Source organism: Patella vulgata, chromosome 5, assembly GCF_932274485.2.
Source record: "Patella vulgata chromosome 5, xgPatVulg1.2, whole genome shotgun sequence".
Lineage (NCBI taxonomy): Eukaryota > Metazoa > Mollusca > Gastropoda > Patellidae > Patella > Patella vulgata.
The window spans coordinates 29,615,304-29,640,907 of NC_065883.2; the positions used below are offsets into that span (position 1 = coordinate 29,615,304).

At 35.4% G+C, this 25,604-nt stretch overlaps 2 protein-coding genes across 2 annotated transcripts in view; one reads left to right on the forward strand and one right to left on the reverse strand.

Annotated features, from left to right (window-relative positions):
* Positions 1 to 512: 512 nt before the first annotated feature.
* LOC126820510 (H2.0-like homeobox protein) lies at positions 513 to 12,545 on the forward strand. The gene is made up of 4 exons (XM_050548543.2): positions 513 to 1,124; positions 3,004 to 3,183; positions 9,067 to 9,254; positions 12,036 to 12,545. The coding sequence occupies exons 1-4, from the start codon at positions 755 to 757 to the stop codon at positions 12,300 to 12,302; spliced, it is 1,005 nt and encodes a 334-aa protein (XP_050404500.2). The 5' UTR covers positions 513 to 754; the 3' UTR covers positions 12,303 to 12,545.
* Positions 4,075 to 25,604, reverse strand: part of LOC126820488 (YLP motif-containing protein 1) — a 75,283-nt gene continuing 53,753 nt past the window's right edge. Inside the window, exon 21 of the mRNA XM_050548496.2 lies at positions 4,075 to 6,577. The gene's annotated coding sequence lies outside the window, so the exon portion shown is untranslated. The remainder of the gene's footprint in view (positions 6,578 to 25,604) is intronic.

Here is a 25,604-nt window from a genome sequence, read left to right on the forward strand (position 1 = left end):
ACAAACTAAGATGTCAGAGCACCTGAAGATGTCAGACCTGGTAGAGAGCACCGAAAGATGACCGCTACCTCTCGTGAAATCTCGTCATGATAACGTGATAATTACATGTGAATTGATAGGTTTTTCTTTCATAAAACTCTCTAACGGCACTTTCTCGACCAATCACAGCGTCTCATTATCATAACAATTTGTGTTAAATCTTGTGGGGTCGACCATTAAACTATTTCAAGAAATGGGGGGTTTAGGTTTCGAAATAAAATTGTTAGTGACTGTAACAGTCTTTAGAAATGAACAATTATTTTGCAAAGTTACAATGAATGTGTATTTTAATAAATATATAACGTCGAAATTTGAACCAAATAAAAATCTGACACTTCGACAATTCCGAAGCCACTTACCACCCCTGAAGAAATCTGGACGCATCCAATATATCACATTATGATGTTACACGTGTGTATAAGAATTGGTTAAAATATTTAGCAGTTTTATCCAACTTCTTGTAAATGCTATGATACTTTCATAGCACGTGCTGACCTTCATGTGGATACGGCAGTTTGAAGAAAAAAATAATTCCGGATTAAGTTTTAGAAAGATTTTGATAATTCGGACATTAGAATGAAGTTGTCAAATGAAAATGTATTTTAAACCTGTGATCGTTTAAAATTCCGGACTGTTGGAGAAATTCAAAGGACGTTTATTCCCCGACTTATCCGAACACGTGGATTTTAAGAGTGAATTAGAATTATATTTTGTGATGTATTTAAGTGGTTGTGTGGGGTGTATACCCATTCATCCTTCCCTACCCTACTGGCCTCAAGTTTCCAATTCACATACCGACATGGTGGTGTTTAAAAAAGGGCAGTCGGTCGAAGTTACGGAACTTTTACAAAGAAACGGACACTCGGGATATTCCGCTGTGTACAACCCAAGGAATGTGAACCACAGTCGATCCCCACCCCCTTCAGGACTAGCTCCACTCCGGGCTCTATGTGCTACAGATATGGATGTGTACACGTCACGTGGATCACAGAAAACAGACGAATCGACCACAAACAGTAAACAATTAAAATTTGGAATAAACCGAATTTTATCAGAAGATTTTGGAAAAGAAAAAAATGAAAAGGGTAGGTTGTTTTAAAGTGATAACTGTTTCATTAATATTTGTTCCATTTCCACGAATTTTATGACATTCTCAGAATGTATTTAAATTTGTCCTCTTCATCTGAACAATATTCATTTTCCTTTTCAACTTTTATTAGACGTGATGTTTAATATCATTCAGAAAGTACAAATACATTGGATGTGCTCGAAAAAAAAAAACCCAAACAAACATTTTCAGCAATTTTTAATTAAATGTGTGTAATTTTGATAACCTCGGGTCGAAATCACCGAGATCGTTTATTATTTAAATTATTTAAGTAATTTTAGACTGTTTGATTTATACAGAAATGATTGATAGGTATGTTAGATGTGTAATAAAAATATACAAACAGAATTAACAGTTATATTATATCATAATTACCATAATTATGCGCGCACACACACAAGTAGTAAGTACTGTATTTGTATGTGTTTATCGTATAATCATTTAGAATATAACGATTAAAATATTCTCAATATTTAATATTTTGATCTATAATTATTTAGAATATAATGAATAAAATATTCTCAATATTTAATATTTTGATTAAATATTTAATATCGATAATCGTATGTGAAGCAAGCTGAACTATTCCGACGGCCAGGGAACACAAATTCTATAATAGTGATAATAATATCTGCCTTTAAAACTATTTGAAATAAACACTTTGAACAGCAATTTCCTTATTTTAAATAATACTTACAAATCAGAAAGTCGAATACTTAACTAATTTAAATAATACTTCAAAGTCGAATACAAAATATTATCTCTGCTCCCCCATCCATAATTCCATATTCTATAAATTCAAGTTTAATACTAAAGAATAATATTATCGTGCTATATAAATTATAATTAACACATTAGTATTTTCTCACAAAGGATTAGAAAAAAAACATGGTTTGTAATTCAATGTCTCCTATAACAATTGAACATATTAAAATATTCATAAAAAAATATTAATTTCAGAAATTGGAAAATTATTCGCTATTATTTTTAAGGAAATTATTTTAAACCCAAATAAAAGCATACAAAATTTAAGCTAAATTAATGCTTAAACATTTTTTGTTCTTTTAACTAATATTAAATATACATTTTGCACAGCAAAATCAGGCCTTACTACAAATTTACTAAAATCATCTTTAACAGAAATACCGTTTCTGATTACAAATTTTAAATCGAAAATGCAATTACAAAAGAATGAAATGGACAGTTTTTTAGGGTTCAGACGAGTATAAAATTATTTTCTTATCTGGCATTTTTCAACTTGACAAATATTTCCGGAGACACGTGTCAGCACGTGGTTTAATAAGTACAAAAAACTTTAGCTACTTAATAAACATAATTCTTATAATATCATTCCCTATTTATGTTGTGACATAACTATTCTTAATACTTTCATTGAAACAAAATTATAATTGATAGTCGACACCTTTTGATGTTTGAAATAAGAAACATTCTTTAATGTCATTCCTTTACTGTCAACGAGAATGGATATTTCTTGAAATCACAACAAAACAAGTACTTAAAACTATCAATTATTTGATCGAATCAGTATTAAAAATAAAAGTCATATACACCGCTTGTTCATAATATTCTAATTTATTTGTAATCTGGAATCTGTTAGTATTTAAGGAAGTGTCCTGCATTATTTTTTAATACAAATGTTCGTCACTGAAGACTGAATTATTTTATACATGTAAATGAGAAAATAGTCATACTACAGACTCTCTTTTCACTATTTTTTGTTCAATTTGAAACTCCTAAATATTATATAAACTATACCCATTTCAGCTTTATAAATATCTTTATTCCGATAAAAAAAAAATATCAATGTTTTATGTTTATTTCTTTTTAAATTTCAGATATCACCCCAAAAGTCTTTAGTTCTAACCATAGCAGAAGATTTTCTCGTATGACGCCAAACTGTCCGTGCACAACGTCAGAATGTTCATCATTGAGTCACCTTTATTCCTCTCTATCTTCCGTCCATTCTATTCATCCAGCTATTTATCATTATAACAACGGTGCTGATTTACTGCCAGGTAAGTTTAAAAAAATTATAGAACTCTTCTAGGCAACTGCCTTTAAATATCCAATTAGTTGTTTTGAATGAAATGGGGTTTAACGTCCTACTTATCACCACACTGTGCTATGAGGGAAATTTTGCCCCGACAGCAATAATGAATTCCAACTGTCAAGACTCGTTTACGTGCACGCCGAGGTGTAGGTACGGGACCCCGGTATTTGCGTCCCATCCAAACGACTAGACACTGTTCCTTCCCAGACCCCCAATCGCACCCTGCACCATTGACATTAGGGAAACTACGTCAATTGTTTTTTTACACTTTGGTCCGTATACACTTCTCCAAATTTAACTAAAGTAATACGTCAACTGTCGATTTCGAATTTCTCATTTTTGACGCTTCCTGGTAGTTTGTATAAGAAATAAAAGATCTACATTTACATGTAGTTATTACGTGTAATGTATTTATTTCCAATCTGATTATTGACTTTAGATAAAACAAGAGCAGGTGAATATGGATCTATGGCATTATTAACGTGAGAGAGAGGTAGAGAGAGAGAGAGAGAGAGAGAGAGCGAGAGAGAGAGATGGGGTTTAACGTCCACTCGACACAAACTAGGTCATTTCGGGACTAAAATATGGGTTTAATTTTATTTTTGAATAATTTGCTTGCGCGTAGGGGTCTTCAGCAGTGGGAGGAAACCGGCGGACCCGGAGAAAACCCACGAGGTTGGACAGGCGACTCTACTTCTTGCCACGTACAACCGGGGATTCGAACCCACGCCAGTTGACTCAATGACAGGCCTTAGGATACAGCGCGCGCGTGCTAACCATTCGCCCCCCCCCCTCCATTATTAACGTAAATAAATTCCAAGAAACAAAGTAGTTATACAAATGTAGTAGAAATTAGTTTATTATATCTTGTCATTTTACAAAGAATAATATTAATATATTTAGTTTTCCTATATAAAACAACTTCAATAAATACTAACTTCAATGTCTAGTCACTCGTCACTGAATGGTATATGCAATAAAAGGTTGAATATCTTCTGCTCGTCATACCCTTATCTGTCTCATAGACTTGGCCCTCATAATACGCCCACCAACATCTTCCATGCAAGCCTTGAAATCATTGCATCGCACAGACAAAGCTTTCATAAAAAATTCACAACAAAATCTATTCCAAGTTTTAAAGGTAAATAAATGTGTATGGAAAGATAGCGAACAGAGTTCGAAATTTCATAGGGTTTTGCCTTATGGCCCAATAAATGATCTTAAAATTTCGGGCCGAGAACTATGTTTTGTAATACAGATTTATTAAAGTTGAATTTAACAGGAGGATAACTAGATTTGAGCTCGAAAAAATAATCTCCGAATTTTAATAGGGTACATCGTTAGGCCCAAATGAATAAGCCTATATACAAAGTTTTCTAATTAAAATTGAAATTTTTGTCTGTCAAGCTTTTAAAGCCAAAATATGATTTCATAAGGATATAATTTCGAAATGGGTTTTTTTTCATTATAACCAAATGAAGCATCCCTGCAAGTTTAAATAGAGTAAAATGATCCGAAAAGAAGTATTGACTAGAAATTGTGAACCGAATGCGGTTACGACAATATACGTCCAATTAAAAGACGCTGTAAAATATATATATTCGTTAGCATCGCCCCAACTCCCACCCACATATAACAAGACAATTTATCGATGTGGCTTATAGACTTTTATCGAATCCCCCCCCCCCCTCTAACGTAAACAAATATAGCTCGAATACTGACAAAATGCGGTGTGAATGAATAAAGCAGTACCCAGAGGTTGTTATATCTTTGGATTTCCGAGACCTTTCTTCGCCAGAGACCTTTAGCCAAGTGATGATAGATACAAATTTTCTTCACAATCTCTACCTTTAAAAAATATTCCCCTTCCGGATATGTGTTATATCTGTCAAACGTTATTTAGATAATAAAAAAATAATTCACATGTAAAATATTGACATAATAAAAATATAATTTACTTTAGATCATTATAAAGATAAGAATAATATCACTTTTAGTATATAAATATTTCTATATGTTTCGTATCAAAGTTGACTTATGAAGTTTAAATTCAGTTTTATTTACATGTACAATCATATTCATCTATTTGGGTGTAAAAACCACAACAATCATTTTCGTCGAACAGAACTACCACTCAATGAATGTATGAATGGGATGGGGTTTAACGTCCATACAGTGTGCTTGGGGGAAATTGAATTCCAACTGCCAATGGTTGTTTTACGTACCCGCTAAGATGTACTCGGGACCTCGGTTTTTTAAAGTTACGACGGGGCAAATGTCTTTACGAAATAATAATGTTATGCAAAAGATATTATTCAGCCTTTGCAATCTGATGATATGGTAACAGAAAAAAAAAAAATCGTTATAGTGTTGAGGGCGGTAGAAAGCTTTATATCCTATGCGTTATTTCAAACTGTCAATTTTCGCTGAAATCTTTTGATGGGCCTATTTTTAATCCTATCCAATCCAAGCCGAGTGATTTTTTTACTGTTGATATTTTTCTGAACTATTGTTTAAAAAAAAAAGACAAAAAACATTGAATATTTAAGCGTGGATTTAAATGTGAAAATTAAGTATTGTCCAAAAAATGCAAAAGATGATCAGCGACTTTAAAGATGCATTATGTAAGATTTAGATAAAAAAAAGCTGACAGCTCTCGCTATAATAGTTAAACAATAGATAATGAAAAGGGAGTATGTTGAAACTTTCAGTCCAATTACTTTAGTCTGTACGGACTTATGGTCGTTAGAAAAACACTGTAGTCTCGATTGTCATTGCTACCGTTGTTACGATAATAAACAAATACTCGATTATTCATTTTTTAAATTAAATCATTACTAGCAATCGAGTTTAATTCCGTTAAAATCAAAAGCATCCGATGTTCTAGAGCGTTGATTATGGGCTTAGTATGTGAATAAATGTCTAATTAATTATCTATATAACAATAACATTTGAGGCCAAACGACGGATCTGCATTAGAAAAATTTAGCTCTTACATAATGCATCTTTAAATATTTCTCAAGATCTGTTGCTTATCCTGACAAACGAAGACGATAATCGTAAACTGAAAGTTGTATAATTAAAAAAGGCGCGGTAATAAACACACAGTTCGTGCATTACCGACTGCACGTATTTCCTATTCTATAAAGATATAGACATGTATCTTAACTTACTTATAGTATATACAAAATAACGCACAGTTGCAAATACATCAAAGAACGCCGACATAATACCTACCGCAATTTAACACAACTCACCCCCGCCAGTTTCTTACTTCATTAAATGAATATTTACGATGTCGTCTTCACCATTTCTCGGCAATTATTCCCGCCTCTATGGTAATAATTAGCCCATCTTGTCTGTAAAAGAGAGAAAAATAAAGAGATTTATTTACAAAATGTAAGAAGTATCTTGATTTATATATTATATCAACTGGGTAGATTAGTTAATAGAATTATATACAGCATGTAATTACTCTAATTTTTATACTTGATTGATACACAATGAGACATTTATAGTATGTATCCTCACACTGGCATACAGCTTCGACTGGTGAATGTTAATCGCAGAGTTTAATTACGTTACCAACAAATTTAATAACATTTACTATACAACACAATGACAGTATGTACTTAAAGTCATTAGATTGGGTCAACAATTACACCTGTATTATAACTCAAAATGTAAATTAAATATGAAAACAAGCAAATGTGGTATATTATACCCACACCTACGTTTCGTGTACAAAAGTCATTTTGTAGGAACGTGGGGGTAGGACATTTTTAAAGCTTCAATTCCCTTCTATTTACCCAATTAAGAGCCCTTAACCATCGTGTACGATACCCATTCTTTAAATAAAATAATTCTGGGGGTACTCGAATTGTAAAGAAACTTTATTGCAGAGCAAAAGTCTCAAGTTCATCTATGTGAGATAAAAATGAAAAACAGATATACTATGACAAAACCGAGGACATTATCAAAATTACACGACACCATAGTCTAATTTATATAGTCAGACACTACATGAAAAGTGTCCAAAACATTTCAATGCTTCCACATAATATTTCCTGAATAAAATAAAATAAAACAAATTTCAATATTGATTTAAATAGAGAAATCTCTGACGGTAACACATGATAATACTAAAGCTAGAAACCTGATATCTACTTTATAGGACTCCAGTCCTAATCTTAGGATAGTGTTATGGGATTTATCTGTAAGTAAGTAATTAAATTAAAGTGTTGAGTAGATAAATCCACAGGGGGATAATATGTATAGTATACCACGTTCAAATCATTAGCTCTCACGTGCTAAATGTGAGTGTCAATGATAGCTGCGAGTTATTCCCTCCTGAGTGGACGGCATAGGCTAATAGAAGCCTTAACCTATTACACGTCGTCAATCAGCATCTTTTTATATTAGTTACTGACTATACTTTTAAAAAAATACATCAGTGCTTTTCGATAATTAAAATTTACCAAAAAATAAAAAATAAAAAAAATACTTGAATGATAAGACTGGCTTATTTGTGGAAAAAAAGTAGGAACATTGAATTCTTGTCGCGTGGTCATACTCATACGGCAGTTGAATGGCCGAATGGTTAGCGCTTGCGCGTTGTATCATAAGATCTGCCATTGAGTCAACTGGCGTGGTTGTACGTGACAAGGAGTAGGGTCGCCTGTCCAACCTTGTGGGTTTTATCCGAGTCCTCCGGGTTCCTCCCACTGCTAAAGACCCCTACGCGCAAGCCAATTAATGAAATAAAATTGAACCATTAAGTCCTGAAATGACCTAGTTTGTGTCTCGAATGGACGCTAAACCCAATTTCTCACTCCCGCGTGGTCATAATATAATATCGAGCTCCATGGGTCTGGAGGTCGCATTACTATCATCCAAATATTTGAAAATTATACGCACCGTTTACAGTGTTTAAAGGAGCTAAATCGCTAATATTTTGGATCTAGAAATTGACACAAATAGGTCGCAATGCATATAATAATGTAACGTAAATATATATAAACTGATTTACATTCAATCGTTTCTGTTTTTACTGCAATTTCTAATCAGTTATGTTTGGCGAAATACGCCAGAAATCTCAATCGAAAGGCAATCTCTAGCGTCTGGTTATTCCACTCTATACCGATAGTATTTATTGCGCATGCTCTCCAGATAAGAATATGTCGTCACCGTTTGACAATGACTTGTGGAATATATCTAGCCTCTTTCTACGAGTCCCTTGTTAAAAATGTACCAACGCTAAAATGTTTATTTTGTCTTAATTAATGGATATCAGAAGCCCATCTTTTCACCATCAATGTTGATTTAAATTGACAAATAATTCGTGTTTTCAATGTCGAAGATTTTGAATGATATTGAGTTAGAGACTTAGCTACTTTAAACGATTGTTTAATATTATTGTCCATGGTCACCGTTTCGATTTTAATAAGACTTTTATTGTCCAAGATCAGTTTGTCGCAGCTTGTAAAATACTATATTGTGAAGACAAAAAAATATCTGAATATATTTGAAATTTACATACGTGTGTATAATAATAATGAGACAAAGGTGCCTATCCACTTTTAATCATTTCTGATAGTTATTGCCCGAGCTTTTGTCCCGATAGCTTTACAGAATCTGGTTAACGATCAAGAGGGTTTTACATTGGTTACATTAATAACGTAAACAAAGAAAGACAATTAATAAAAACTCGCTCCGAATTTGAACGATTATTGTCGTTTTGTAGCGAGGACAATGACTTTCATTGGGTTGGTATTTAACATTGTTCTATTTCATACTTTTATTCTAGCATAAGTCATGCGTGAATTTCTTATTATTCCTGTAATTTCAGGTCCTTATTCCATACTCAGTACAGAGACACATAGTCCAAACCAACCTAAGAGAAAGAGAAGTTGGTCTCGCGCAGTCTTCTCAAATTTACAAAGAAAGGGTCTTGAAAAACGATTTGAGGTTCAGAAATACGTAACAAAACCTGACAGACGACAGCTAGCTGCCATGTTGGGATTAACAGATGCTCAGGTTGGTAATACTGAATGCAATGTGATAATAGGTACAAATGTATTTGCAGGGGGCCCCTGGCTGAAAATTTCACGGGGGCCCGTGCATCAACATTGATAAAGGGACACACTCCGGCGCATATCCACCCCCCCACCCTAAAATCTACCAGAACACGTGACATATTTAATGGTACAAAATGTTTTTTGGGTTTAATTTGGGGGTTCCTGGCTGTAGCCCAGTCAGCACCATCTTTATTATTTGGGCCCCTCGCTGCAGCCCATTCAGCATCTCCCTTAATCTGACCCTGTTGATTGGTAAAACTTAATTTGCAGTTGTTCCAATCAGAATGCAATGTTATGATTGGTAAAACTAAATTTGCCGTTCTCCCTGTCAGAATGCAATGTTATGATTGGTTAAACTAAATTTGCCGTTCTCCCTGTCAGAATGCAATGTTATGATTGGTTAAACTAAATTTGCCGTTCTCCCTGTCAGAATGCAATGTTATGATTGGTTAAACTAAATTTGCCGTTCTCCCTGTCAGAATGCAATATGAGGATTGGTAAAACTAAATTTGCCGGAGTCCCTGAAAGAATGTAATCTGATGATGTTTGTGGGGCACTTCGTGTTTCATTATTTATTCCTTCAAGTTTCAAGACTTCGACGTGTCATTGTCTTTGTCAGACTCGCTTAGGCCTATACAACGAGTAAGGCGACATTTTTTTTAGTGTCAAATTAACAAAATAAACCTGCAAAATCTATAATATAGATCTTAGAAAATATGACGTTATTTCCAAATAAAATGCTGCAAAAGATCTCTAAGATATTTTCGATTCTTCTAAGTGATTATTGTAATAATTCTTTTTACCAAGCTGTCAACACTTCAAAACATCCACGAGGGGAACATATTTTATACAAGTTGATGTTTAAAAATGGTTGAAATTCCACCTCATTACAATAATCGGATATCCCGAGTTTTATTACTTCACGAAGAATCTGCCATAACATAAAACAAAACAATCTGAAGAAGGAAATAATCAGTTTAAATTAAACTTGACGACAGGAGAAGGTTAAAATTGAGGTGTCTAGTAGAGTGCCATATTTATTAGTTCTTGTGGAAAGGTCGTCAAGAACAGATGCCAATCTGTGTTGTCATCTAGTTCCCGTCTTTTATTATCACATCGCACCCTGTTGCGTTAACATGTTTAGATTACGGAAACAATGCACCGCCAAATCATTTTGTATTATTTATTGGATAAAAAGGCCATTATCGAGGCCCGTGACGCTCTTGTAACACTAAGGGGAATAATACCATGACGTTTTACAGTCTACCATATTTGATATGTTGTAAAAAAGCGATTCCGGATTCAATTTAGCCTTTCAGCCAATTTTCACTCTGCTCAAATATGAAACTTCTTACGCTCGATTATTCACAACCTTGGTACTACTTTGATCTTTAACATTACATCAATTATAAAAAAAAACTGTTTAAAGTTGCAGGAGGCGACATTCGTTTTCCGTACAATCCCTGTAAAAATTCTGAGATAGCAGCCACCCACCATTTTCTAATGGCAGGAATGCGCGCACCAAATGGAACTTCTTACATCTAGCACTTGCTGTCAGGTTAATTGAGTGATTCGCCGCAATGAACCCCTTGCGCAATGGTACCTCATAATTTATCACGCGCGATACGGACGAAGGTCACGGGTAAAGGTCAAACAAAGCCGAATTTATCAAAATTAAGTATATTATGTTGACATTGAGAAACGATTAGTTGTAATAAAAAGCAAAGAACAAAAATTCATTAGGTTTGATAAGGTTGGTTTCGTATAATAGCTATTTACTCAAGTATTTGCCACTGGGACTATAGAGATAACTTTTAAACGGACCACCTGGGTGGGATGCCAGTGTATTTATCATATCACTCCGTTTATAACACATTTAATCCTAAATATATAAATCACAACATGGAATTTATTTATTCTAAGATTTCCCTTTAAGTTTATTAACACAAATCTTCTTCGTTTATGAAATAAATATATTGTATATAAAGAAATTATCACAATTTTATCATTATTACCCATTTCTCATCCATCAATGATTTTATCCATTTCCTCTTTATAAGCATTTCTTTGTTTGTTTTGTTTAAAGGCCATAATTAATCAAAAAAGATGACACAATCGACAACTGACACTTAAAAGGGTGGAAAGACGAAAATAACTGTATCTTGACGTTAGCGGTGCGGTGCACATGGCAAATTTGCATAGTTCTCGAATCTTGATAAATTTACTTGCCGAACAGGGACAGACTGGGGGAAAGGGTGTTTGTCCATCCCAAGGGGTGAAATATTTTGAAAAACTGACTGTAAATGATGATTTCTAGAGTATATCCTGTAAATTCAAGACTAGAGATAAAGATAAACATACGCCCACAACAGCTAAGTGATCAAGGGTCATAACACTGGCAGTCATTATCGGAAATCGTTGAAAATCAATAGGCGACTTCGCTTCATGGCCATAAACATTATGTAAAACTGAATCAGTTGTGGACGCTGGACCGATGACAATATACGACCACATTTCCAATTGGGAGTATAAAAAGCCCCCCCCCCCCAACAAAAAACCCACATTAGGGGGCCCCGAGCTAACCATACTCAGAGGTTCCTCGGACCATCCCTGTTGCGGAAGAAAATGAGAAATTTCACTGTAAGGCTGGGGTTTATACTATGCAATTCGATAACTGTAGGGAATCCGATTCTTTGCAGTAGACTAATTTTAATTCATCATATTTTGTTTTACATTTCAGGTGAAAGTATGGTTTCAAAACCGGCGTATGAAGTGGAGACATGCGCAACAACAAAAGGAAAAGGGTGATGAAAATAGTGCGACCGAAGATGATGACAAAGTGGCGGATATGACGCAATCCGATGAAGATATCAATGTGACGGAAGATATCTCTGACGTCGATTCTGATGTAGACGAAGAGGAAACGGAAGACAGTTCTTGTTTGGACCAAGGCGTAGATCTATCGACAAGTGAAATGAAAGAAAGAACAGTGGCTATTGACAAATAACAAATTTATATCTTTTATGTATTATTGTTAGTAGTAATGGACACCCAAGTGTTATGGTTATAACTTCAGATCAGACCAACAACAAAACATGAATTGAGTTTTGAATCATATTTGGTATGTAAACCTCAGCTGCCCCCCCCCCCCCATGACAATGTTTAAATGCAAATGACGGGGTAAAGAATTATTGTAAAACACGACTGACATTTACTGTAGGTATATTGACAACATATGGATATATCTTATGCGGCTAATAAAATGAGTTTCCATCAGTTATTAAATGATATATTCGGATATTAATGTAAATATTTGTATATTTTGTGTAATATATTAACTAAAATAATAAATCTATTAATGTAATTCATGGTTACAATGCAATAGTTTACAGCAAACACTTAAACTCGCGCAGAAAACTTAGAAGACGAAATGAAAGGATATAATCCTTTAGTGCCATTTAGCGATTGAGCACAATAAAATAAAAAATACAATTTTCAGAAAAGAAAACAATCACTCGTTTATACACGTCATGCTATGTATTTACAAATCAGTGATTGTTTTCCATATAAATTGTGTTGTGTTCATATTTCTTTAATTATGAGGATTTGGGATATTACTTTATCAATCAAGGGCTTGCATTATTTTGATTTCGCATTGAAGAGCAAGAATCGTTGGTGTGCGCTAACCCACGACTTTAGTTCCGGCTGCGATCTTTTTTTTATAGCTGGTACGGTCTGCGTATATAGGAGGGTTGGATGGCTGAATGGTTAGCGTGCGCGCGCTGTATCATAAAGTCTGTCATTGAGTCGACTGGCGTGGTTTCGAATCCCCGGTTGTACGTGACAAGGAGTAGGGTCGCATGTCCAACCTCGTGGTTTTTCTCCGGGTCCTCCGGTTTCCTCCCACTGCTAAAGACCCCTACGCGCAAGCGAATTATTGAAATAAAATTAAACCATATGTTAGTCCCGAAATGACCTAGTTTGTGTCGAGTGGACGTTAAACCCCATTTCTCTCTCTCTCTCTCTCTCTCTGCGTATATAGACAATGGGAGGGGATGTCACAAGGTAGGGTAGGTAAGTTAATGGACCCAGTGTCTCCGCACGCCCATACGCTACTTGGTCTTCGATTTATAGTTAGCTAGGATAATATAATCTAGTTTTTATAGTCAACCCAAACAGCTGACTTCGCTTTTCCTAGATTTAAAGGTCGTGTTTGAAAATAATTAATCACACAAAAGATCAAAGACATAAAGGCCATTTGGTGCTGACGACGTTCGCAAATGTGGGTATAACCCTCTAAGAGCCTACCCAACTCACCAACCGGGGTACATCCCTAAAGGTATCTATTGTAAATTGGGCGGGGCGGAGAGGTTATCGGATGGGGTACACTCTAAACACGCGGACGCCTATGGACGCCTATACAGAACGCTGAAATGAAACCGATTTTGAACGCGTTCAACAGGAAGAGTGTACAGATTTATACGTCTGACGTTCATCACAGAACACATAATGTTCACAAAGTGTTCAGTTTCATTGTACTTGATTAGCTGCTACAGAAGTACAATGAACGAAAGAAAAATAATTTTCATCTTACAACTGGGCAAAAAAAAGAAAAATAAACATATGAATTTGAAGGTTTTTATTTACGTTCTGCCATTGTTTCATTATTTTTTTTTTGAAGAAATTTAGATTTTTGGTTTGTTGATATTTGAGTGGGCTCTTCCATAATTACTTCATGTAATATACCCAATATTGGCGAATAATTTTGGGGGTAATTTATATCAAATATATAATACGAAAACAGTAATTTCAATAATGACTCCCCAAAACACCCCCCTTCACAATACAATTTATTTTGCAACTGTCGTCGCAAATAAATATTCCACATATTGAATTTTCAGTTCCAAGTACTTTTAAATAAAGAGGTTCTCCAGCTTTTGTTGAAATTGACCCCTGAACATCTGAGGTGTCATAATCCTGAAATTTGAAAAAAAGTAAGCCTTTAAATAAAAACATACTGCATGCTGTCGCGCTAAGTGGACAATGGCGCTCTGACATGAGGTACGTTTCAACAATGATTTTCTTGTAGGATACAAGAGTATTAATTATTGTTGAAACGTACATCGTCCGAACTGAGACAGTTTTTAAAGGAACTAGTAGAATCGCAGCTTAGTTATCAGTAATTGACTTGCATAATAAATTGTGGAGGTTTTATGCGGATCAGTTATTCTCAAAACCGGAATTATATTTAGATGGGTTGGAGGAAAATGGAGCCAATGACCACGATCCCCACCCCACTACCAGAGGAGTCCCCACTATACAAAAATATAATAAAGTTTAAAAACTGAGAACCAATGTTTTAAGCTCACATCACAGTGGTGTTCTTGAATAAACTAGTTTCTGTTTGAAAAGTTATATTTTCTACTTTTAATATTGACTGGGCCGGCAGTGCTCTGGGCCCTCAAGGTCTATTATCTACGCCCCCCCCCCCTCACCATTTCGTTTTATCTCATTTCTAACTGGCGGGAATTTCTACCTATGTGAAGGTAAGCTGTCCTCGAACTTTAGTTCGAAAAGGCAAAGAATCCTTGGAATAATCCAGCAACCACGAAAGCGTTTGGATCTCAATGATTTGTCATATGACAAAATTAATTCCCTCCCAAACCCCAATTCATTCCATTCTCCATTTCTATTGTATGACGTGTCCACCGCACTACATGTAAAATGACAATCTCCGACCCGCAGTACTATACAAGCAGTAACTTCAAATACACGTACTGTAGGTGAAAATAATTATGTCAAAAAAACATCAAAAATAGAATAAACTTACATCTATTACTTCTACTATTGATTCCTTTATTGACTTTCCGTCTAGCTATCTCTCTCTGAAAAATATATTCGAAATATTACTGTTAATAATACTTCAAACGAAAACAAGGTGTCATCAAATCAGTAAGAAAAAGAAATATTCAGTGAACCTAAACTCTATGTTGTCAACTATTTTTAATACCAGTATTCAGATACAGATCCTGTGATTTAGAAGTTTATTAATACTATTGGATGCGGATTACCAAATTAATTTGCTCGTCTAAATATTTCAATCATGTCGATATCTGTAAACATTAATAATACATACATTACCGTCCTTTCCCATTATTAATTCGGCTACTATAAGTAATTTTTTCATCCTTTCAGCCACCCGTTCGACTTTGGTGACGCCAAAGCAAAGAGCAGGAACATCTGATACAGTATCTACAACAAGTCAAAAGGAAATCTATTAATATAAAAAGAACATCCTTGTGGACAGTTAAATTCTCAAATGACAATGACGGTGCGGTTATTTTAATGGTTTCGTATGGGCCGTGGACTCGAATGAGATGTATAGATACCGATAGTAAATAGAGGGAAGGGAGCCGCGGTGGCTTAGTCGGTAGGAGCCGGAGATGGGTAGAACTGGGGTTTAACGTCTACTCGACACACACTATGTTTTTCGGGACTAACATGGTTCATTTTCATTTCAATAATTTGCTTGTGTGCAGGGTTCTTTAGCAGTGTTAGGAAATCGGTGAAAACCCACGAGATTGGAGGGAGAGCCCACTCCTTGTCACGTAGAAATCCGGAATACCCGGAGAAAGCCAACTCATTGTCTAAGTGACAGACCCTATGATGTGAAAAAGCAAAATTTTCAAAATCATTTATCCTTCCCGTCTACACAGCGAAATGTTGTCATACATTTAACATTTAGTTAATCATAGTTTAATCAACCTTCAAATAAGATGAGTACAGACAGCTAAGACTATGCAGGGCCCCGATAGCCTGGTAATGTACTGATTCGCCAATTCCTGACACCATTCTGTAATAATGATAGGCTGTTCGCTTACTAGTGGTCTCCATATCTTCTCCATCACATCTCTGTGGTCGGTGACAATTGAACTATAATTTGGCATTCGATTAGTAAATATTTGTTCGTAACTCTCTGAAAACAAAAGTTCCAAAACAGGGATTAATGATATATCGTTACATTAACGAATACCAAAATACATGCACGATAAGCTAATTATCATTCAATAGTATAACTTTTAATTTTACAAGTTAATAACTTGAATTTATAAGCTAGCAACTTAATTCCAGTTATTGTCTTGAAAACTCAAGTTATTATCATGAAATTTCAAATTAGTTAAATGATCTGATCACGAATTTTCATATTACCAGTTTGAATTTGCAAATTGATTATTTAATAAGATCGGGGATTGTGTTGGATGCATGCCAATAAAAGCCGATATAAATATGGATATAAATAATCACCCGTGCAACGTTAGTGGTATTCATTTTATGAGTTAGTTACCTTCCTTCGAAGGTGCTGTGCCGGTTTCATTTTCTGTGTTATGGATTTCTGTGCTATCAGAAGGCTGCTCGAGAGGGGCAAATGAATATTGTTCCCCAGGTAGAAGAACCATTAGTTCGGAACTTTGCGTAAGTGCTAGTATTTCCTCAATAAGGGTGCCATCGTTTTCCAACACGACTGTAATAGGTGTATTTTCATCAATACTAAACTTCTTTAAACCTATAATTAACAGGAACAAATATTAATCGGCAATCATATCATTTGAACAAGAGCTAGTTTAGGCTTAGAATCCCTAAACCAACTTTTGGCATTATTTGAAAAAATAATTGATAAGAGAGAGAGAGAGAGAGAGAGAGAGAGAGAGAGAGAGGGGGGGGGGGTTAACGTCCACTCGACACAAACTAGGTAATTTCGGGACTAACATATGGTTTAATTAATCTTTTATTTCAATAATTCGCTTGCGCGTAGGGGTCTTTAGCAGTGGGAGGAAACTGGAGGACACGGAGAAAACCCACGAGGTTGAACAGGCGACCCTACTCCTTGTCACGTACAACCGGGGATTCGAAACCACGCCAGTTGACTCAATGACAGGCCATCCAACCCCCTGATAAGAATAGAACATTAAAAATATATATATATATATATACATGTACATGTATATCAGGGAAATATTGATATTAATCAAACTTACTCTTGTAGTTAGATTGATAGAATTTTTGCTCTTCAAATTAATGAAAGCATTACGTCTGACATTCCTGGTGGTATCCATTGTCCATGTAAGGGTGGTTTTCGACTTCATTGGGCTAATTAACCAATTAATTACGTCATATAATTATTTGACCAAACCTCAAAGCTAGAAAACTATCATATCTCTTGGGATTCGACAGACAGCCGCTAGATTCCAGAGGGAGAAGGGGTAGCAATTTCTATCAGCATACTTCCAGCTAGTCTGGTGGGTTGAATGGGATTGAGAGAATGACTTAATTGTAATCTATGCTTGTATCTTATGTAACCAGTGCTTGTTATATAAAAAGTAAAACGAACTGCTGAATTGCTATACCTGGCAAGATAACCGCCTTAACAGCGGAGATAAAAAAAATATACACAACGCGAGTCCTAAGAAGAGAATAAGAAACAAATACAACCAAAGACAGTAATAGACAATCAGGATGTAGTGACCAGATTTGATGGCCCGCTTCCCACGTCTGACAAAAGACCCATGGTACTACATATTTCTTAATCAGGTCATCATAAGATGCAGCAACAACCAGTTTGTTTTCTTTGGTGCCTTTGTACGGTTGTGATTTTGAAGAGTGCCATACTGATCTTTGCATAATGAGAGGAAATATTTAGTAGAAATAATGCAGCATGAATAAAATCCTCTCCGTCAATTTACGTTGTACGGACAGAATTAACGCTAAAATGACTTAAATTACCGACATATGTAAATGTTTTAGTCTCATGAACATAATTACAGTTTAGCTGGCGCTAAGAAAATTAAATATTAATGCAACTATGAACTGGATTGGTTGCGTTTTGTGCTAATTTAACGATTAGTTCGCAGCAGTGACCCTTTGAACTGATGACACAAACGCCGTCATTTATCGTGTACAATCCATTTGGCCATTTATGCAATGTCGTATTCATATTGGCGTATTTTCTTTGCAGCACTTGGCCTAATAGATGCTTATTAAATTGCGATTCTACTAATACTACTATATCTACTACAAAATGTAGCCTACAGCAGACTCTACAAATAAGACATCCAGAGTTCTAATACCCTTCATTGAATATGCCAAGTTCGTGAGCCACTAGTGTATCGACAGCTACCATAACTAATGAAACGTAACAAAATTTTATCGCGCCATTAATTATCATTGATACCCCTGCTGTTGTGAGTTTGTTATTACTAGAAATGAAATCTTGGAGTAATACATGCTGCGCATTATGACGTTTAACATCTTTACATTTTGTTACCGCTAATAATTGAATTGAATTAATTATCGATCGGTACATGGGTGGGATATTTAACAATGTAACATAGTGCACGCATATTTTGTGTGTGTTTTTTTAACTTCAGTTCGGCTTCGATTTATAATTTCTATATCGTCTGTGCTTATGGCAGTTTTCAGCGTACCAGGGTGTTGTTTACAGAAGTTATCATTTGACAAAAACTGACCTTCACATATATCATCCAACATATCATTTGAAGACACAAAAGACTTTTCCAAAAACGTACCATTTAAGGCATGTCAAGGAGCTTTTGAAGGTTTGCAAAAAAGGGTGTTACATAGCCAACATCCGGAATAGTCGTTACATCTCCCTTAACAGTTATGCGTTTTCCTAAAACAATTTTTTCGGGTTGTATGTATAAAACCATTTTATTTTTGTAATTTATTTGTCTACGTTTGTCTGTGCACAAATACTGTAAGCATGAATCATACAGTTTCTCGTTCATGAATGAAGTATCGATACCTTGGTTCTGTAATTTGGATTCAATACTTTTGCCCAAATTTGCAATATGGTTGCTAATTAAATTTGCAGTTGGATCAAGTACCCGGTTTACTGAAGCTTTTGATAACTTGTCCCTAGCTTCCAAAGCTAAGGTAAACACTGCATTGGAATGCTCTATATTTTCTATAGCTTTCTCGTCAAAATGTTCAGTGTTATTTAATATTCCATTTTAGTGAGATGTTTCTTGATTTTGTAAAATATCGTTCTTGTGTTTTCTGTAAAAATGACTCTATATGTTATCCATTTTTTAGTGGATTATCTACATCCCATGATATCACAGGATATGTGAAAATTCGGTTCATTTTTTGTGACGAACATTGTGATTTTGGAAATCTAAGAAGTCAACTGCAGTAAACGAACAAAGGCTGCATTGAAAATAGTTTGCATCTGACATGATTTGACCGACGATATGTCTATAGCTGCACTAATACTAATTAAAGCATTTAGTATAAATCAATTAGAGCGACCTGATATTTTGAATGTAAATATTGTACGCAAAGCAGAATGGGCCTAGTAGTACTACTGAAAAGAATGACCAAATGCATAATACGGAGTTGGGGGGGGGGGGTAAAAAGAAGAAAAGGGGGAGGGAGCTGTGGGCTATTAGTGAAGTCACATAGTTATCTCCCTTATTATAACCAATGGAAACAATGGTGACGAGAACTTCAAACGGAACGAGGACGGACCGGGGCCCCACGGCGTGAAAGCCCTGGCAGGTAGTTTATAATTTTAAATTCAACATTTTTTCCCCAAAAAATGTGGACTGACAGGATCCGGTTCTAATCCCACCTATGCCCCTAGGTACACATACATACTGTTTTTTTGTTTTTTTTAATTCTTGGGGGAGGAGAGTTGATCTGGTTCTAATCCCACCCATGCAACTAGGTACCCATACATATTCACCGGTTTTCTTCTACTTTATGATCAAGTAACAGTATATTTTTTTAAAACATTACTAGGTATACCCCCGGGTCCCTCTAGGCTCCGGGCCCCTGTACAAGTGTCCCAACTACCCTCCTCCCCCTCTCACGGACCCTGCTGGAGACGTCCACAAGCCTAATGGTCGAGGGTGTCGCGCTCTTGCTGGCCGGTGACCTCGGGCTCGTGGTAGTGGTTTCGTTCCTTGGTGTGAGCGTATGTGGCTTGGAGATATATGTCATCTTCTCAACTTCGTGGGCTTACTCCGGGTACTTCCACGTGAAAGATCTTTGCGCATGTAACTTGTCTGCGATAACGTCGAACATTTGACGAATCTTGTTTATATTCGAACTCAATTAAGATTTCCAACCACTTTTCATTAAAATCGGATGGAAAATGTAGACCGTCGCAATCCCAAACCTTTTGGCAGGGCTATTAACAATCGGCGCATGTGATTTCTCATGAGTTTAAGGACACATAACATAGACTGGGGAGTGATGTCTATTTATTCATTTGTCCATGCCTTTTGAAGAAAGCAGTGGACTATTAAATGGATTCACCCGTCTGTCCGTTCATCACACTTCCTGGGACACAATACTCTGAGCAAGAATGTTCAAATTTGATGTGGGTGTTTATTAGGTGAATACCATGGCCGAGTTCAGTGATTAACATTTTAGTCTATACGCTAACTAGAGATAAACCATCTGATTGGTCGAAACTTTGATTTTAATTGAGGAAGAGTGAATAGTTTCACTACCTCAACACACTGACAGAGCTCGACCATGAGCATTTGCAGCTTAGGCTAATTATAGATAATCAGGTTGAATGCTCGATGCTTTACAAAAAGATAAATGTGCAATTAATGAATATCTGTAATCTATTTATTTTGGGATTGAGGAGTGGACATCAGTCCCACTATTTTCTGTTTTTTTAATTCTTGGGGGAGGAGAGTTAATCTGGCAAACTTTCTACGGGGCGGACATAACTAATTTGAACATGGTACCGGTGGACTTCTGTTGTACACAGGACAGGATATGCATATCAACTTATACATAATATTCGGTTAGTAACATGTTTTACTGAACGATGAAAAGTAATTAGCATAACATGTCAACAGTGAGACTGATGTCCACTGTCGAAATCCCAAAATAAACAGACGACATATTAATTATTTGCACATTTATCTTTTTCAAAGGTATTGAGTAATCAAACTGATTATCTATGCTTAGTCTAAGCATAAAATGTTCACGATCAAATTCAAATCAGGTTTCGAAATACCTGGCAGTGAAACTATCCACTAAGTTTCATCACTCTCCATCAGAATCAAAATTATCTTGTTCCAAAGCATCAACCAATGAAGTTGCTTAGCTCTGCTTAGCTTTAACGGGAAATATTAATCATTGAACTCGGTCAAGACATTCGCCTAATGAACATCTATACCTCAATTAAAAGCAGGGTTGTCGTGCCCATAAGTCCTAACCAATCAAATTGCTTATCTCTGCTTAGCCCCAGTGGAAAATGCGTATGATCGAACTCTGTCAAGGCATTTACCTAACAGACACCTACACCAATTTTGAACATTCTACCACAATTAGGGAAGAAGATAAGCGATTAGACCTCGTATGTTCCTAGTAAAGCAGAACAAAAGTATACGGGCTTGCACGTTCGACACCAATTCACGTGAAATAGCGTTGTCAGTTTAATGTTTATAATTATTTAACTGTTAAAATAAAGGTAATTTTAAATTATAATGTGATGCTAATGAGACAGGTATGTTATTTACAGCTATTTATTCTACGATAACACAACAACTGTATTTGTTTAAATAAGAACTGACACCCGATTAACAACGGTGGTTTATAATCTTTATAAACTTGATAAGTTTAAATTGTCCAATTGATGACAGCTTGTGCCTGTCGCACAAAACTGGGGTAATCATTAGGAGGGAGAAAAAAAACCCCTTCAAAGTACGTCATCGCCACCATTTTGGAATTGTGGCAGTTTATCAAATATGGAAGTCAGTCAATCGACGCGCAATTGTACAAGGAACACACGTGCCGTCGATTGTCCTTGAATTGACGTAGTCCTGGGCTTCTTTTTATTTTTCGAAGAGCGTAACCCCCAAGAAGAACAAGACCAGTTGCGCTTGCGGCACAGTTCCTGGTTCCAAAAATAAAAAGAAGCATTCAATCTGAAAAAGATCTATATTAATTCTTTTTGTATATATAGATTAAACAGGCATTATGTAAGAGCTAAATCTGCCTCTTGTAGGTCTTTCTTTTGCCCTTAAATGTTATATATATTATTAATTTGACATTTATTAACATGACAAGACCATAATCAATTCTCGATGCCATCTGATGGGTCCCATTTTCAACAGATTCGAATCCGATCTTCGGTACAACGACGGTTAATGATTAACCGTAAAAGTGGATAATATCGAGACTTTTTTTTATTATCGTAGTAACGGTATAAAAATGTCAATCGAGGCTACAGTGTTATTAAAATGAGGATTTCTCGGCACTTAGTGAGGTATAGTTTGACTGAAATTTTCAGAATATTTCCTTTACATTATCTGTTTTTTAACTATAAGAGCGAGAACTGTCAGCTCTTTATCTAATCTTCCATAATGCCACTTTAATACATCATTTACAATGAGTAGCCCATGATATAAAATTTTAATGAAGTTGTTAAAAAATCAATAAAACTTCACTCATAGCACACTCGCATGACGTACGTCCTATGACTGTAAGTTTTCGCTTTCTCGGTTGGGTGCAGAAAAGTAGATGTTAAACATTCATTACAAATAAAAGACGCCATGATGGTGGAGTGCTCGAAGGCCAGATCTAATATTTAATTTAAAAGTGGAGAAGCGAGGCTAATAGCCCGTCCAGATGCTTAAGTTGAACTGGTTTAAAAACCAAGGAGATCGTTAAACCAGTTTAACTTTGTTGTCTGAGCAAAAATGTGGGCAAATAAACCAGTTTAAAAACTCCAGCTCGCGACAAGGCTTTTTTTTAATTTTAAACTAGTTTATCTTGGCCGTCTGAACGGATTGGTTTAAAAAAAAACGGCCCCAGCTCGCATTGGACATGCGCAGTACGCAGTAAGTTAAATTCCTGGGAAAATGGCGGCGTCATGCAGTGCCCGTGTTTTCGAAAGTGTGCAAGAACCGAATAAAGAATATGAAGTTAACTCTAACCTCCTACCGATGAGGCCAGAATAGTTAAACTGGTTTGGCTTATAGTACGTGTGAACGCAACACGACCCTGTCTTAAAAAAACTCGCCGATTTTGAACTGGTTTAAAAATAAGCGTCGGAACGGTATTTACGACTCATATGACCAGTACGGTGGTTACAATCGATGCACACATCTTGTCAAAACTAGAACCGTTGATAACTTCACTCAAAATAAAGTAATTTGAATGAAATTTTCAATATATTCATTTTGCATTATCTAGTTTTAAAATAGTATAGCGAGAACGACCAGCTCTTTACTCAAATTGTTTATAATGTGCCTTTAAATTTTAATTTACCCTTACGCATATATATTATAAAATGCCGGTCGTACAACTCTCAGCAAATATGTAAATAAAACATATTAAAGAGTGACACCAAAAGCTAATTTTGCGGATAGTGATTTCTGTTGGATCTGAACATCACCAGGCCTGTATATTAGATAGCCTCCAAGTTCTCAAGATTCTGGATATCCAGCAGTTTCGTTCAGCTACAAGCTTTTGCAGTAAAAATGTTTTAAATTGACTTTAAAGACTTCTCTTGTCATTGTCCAGACCTCGAGAGTTATCGCCAAAAGAAAAACACATAAATTGAATTCTGGTATAGCAGATCCAGTGGAAGAATTTGACCCCTCTCATCTGCCGCGAATATTATCCAAGACAAATTGTAGAATATTAAACCAATAATATATTCTTTTCGTAGACTACACCCGCCTGATTTTATTGTTGAATGTACTGTTTTCAATGGAAGTGGAGGCAACAACAGCGAAGAACTATTCGAGCAATTAAGTTCACAAGCTTATTCCACATATCTGTAGTATTTACATTATGAGACCCATCAGACTCATCTAACAAGCCATCAAACACAAGCATCGTTTAAAGTAATGAGAACATAAACTCGCCATTTGAAACCAGAAGTACTCGAGGTGTTGACAGATATATGCCACTGATAGGTTATAATTCATTTCATTCTTATAACTGTCGTAAAACACCCAATAGGTCTATTAAACCATCTTTATGTAGATTTATTAATCAACAGGACTAACCCTGTAACCTGTTTTTCCTTCCCAGCGCTGGAACAATTGTAAATTACAATTAATATTCTTTCTCAAATCAAAGTTACCACCATTCAGTCTCAGTTTACTTCCTTCTCAAGGCATTAAACACATTTGGTCCCAATTCTTAAATGCCATTTAGACTCAACCTACTACATCATCAGCATATTGATCCCCAGTATAGTCCCAATTTACTTACTTCTCATCATGTCAAACCACATTTAATCCCAATTTACTTATTTCTAAGATTATCAAACATTTAGTATCAAATTACTGACTTCTCAGCATATGAAACATTAAAGTTTAGTCTTTGTTTACTAACTTCTCAGTTAGGTTTAATAATTCTCAGCATATCACCATTCAACCTCTTTAGACCTATCTCAGCATATCAATGAATCTATTTAGTCCTAAGTCTAAGTATGTCAAGGAATAGTCTCAGCTATCTTCGCATATCAATCACTACTGGGTCCGGATTTACATCTTTCTTTCCATATCAAGAAATCTATTTAGATTCCAGCTAGATATTTGCATATAAATTGTTAATCTAAATCTGCATTCGTCTCACCATATCACGGAATATATTTAGTCTCCAGTTCTATGTATGTACCAGCTCTTCCATTAATGAATGCATTATTTATGAATCGGGATAAAATATAACCTGTTAGTAGTGTTACTACAACAAATACTTTTTCCAACGAAAGGGATTCCACAACTTTATTTTAGATCCAATACACCATGCTTATCTTAAGAAATCGTTTACCTTTTTTATTCTCTCAACTAGGTGTAGTTAGACAAGAAATACAGCTTTTTGAAAAGCAGCCGGTGCCTATCAAGATGGGTGATTTGTAGCATTTGAAGGCTTTTCGTGAAACGTTTGTCTTGATTGTAAAGTTATAATCAATGTGTACACACTTGACAACACTTCTCCTTTCATGTTGCCAAGTGTAGATCAAGTGTATATTAAAGACATACTGCATATAAACACCATATCGAGTTTCTTTTATTGCTTTAATTCAGTATTTAATGTGTTATCGTAGAGCCGCCATCTTGTCTTGTCTATATTTCATATGAAGAAAGGACAATAAATCAACATTTAAAGCTAAACATCCTGTATCTGGTAGGAAAATCCCTGATAAAACCAAGATTTCTAATAAATTTCTCTAAATATATAAACATCACACGAACCAAGTGCATTTTAAAAATACACACATATTCTTGTAGGAAATATCTTATTTATCCAC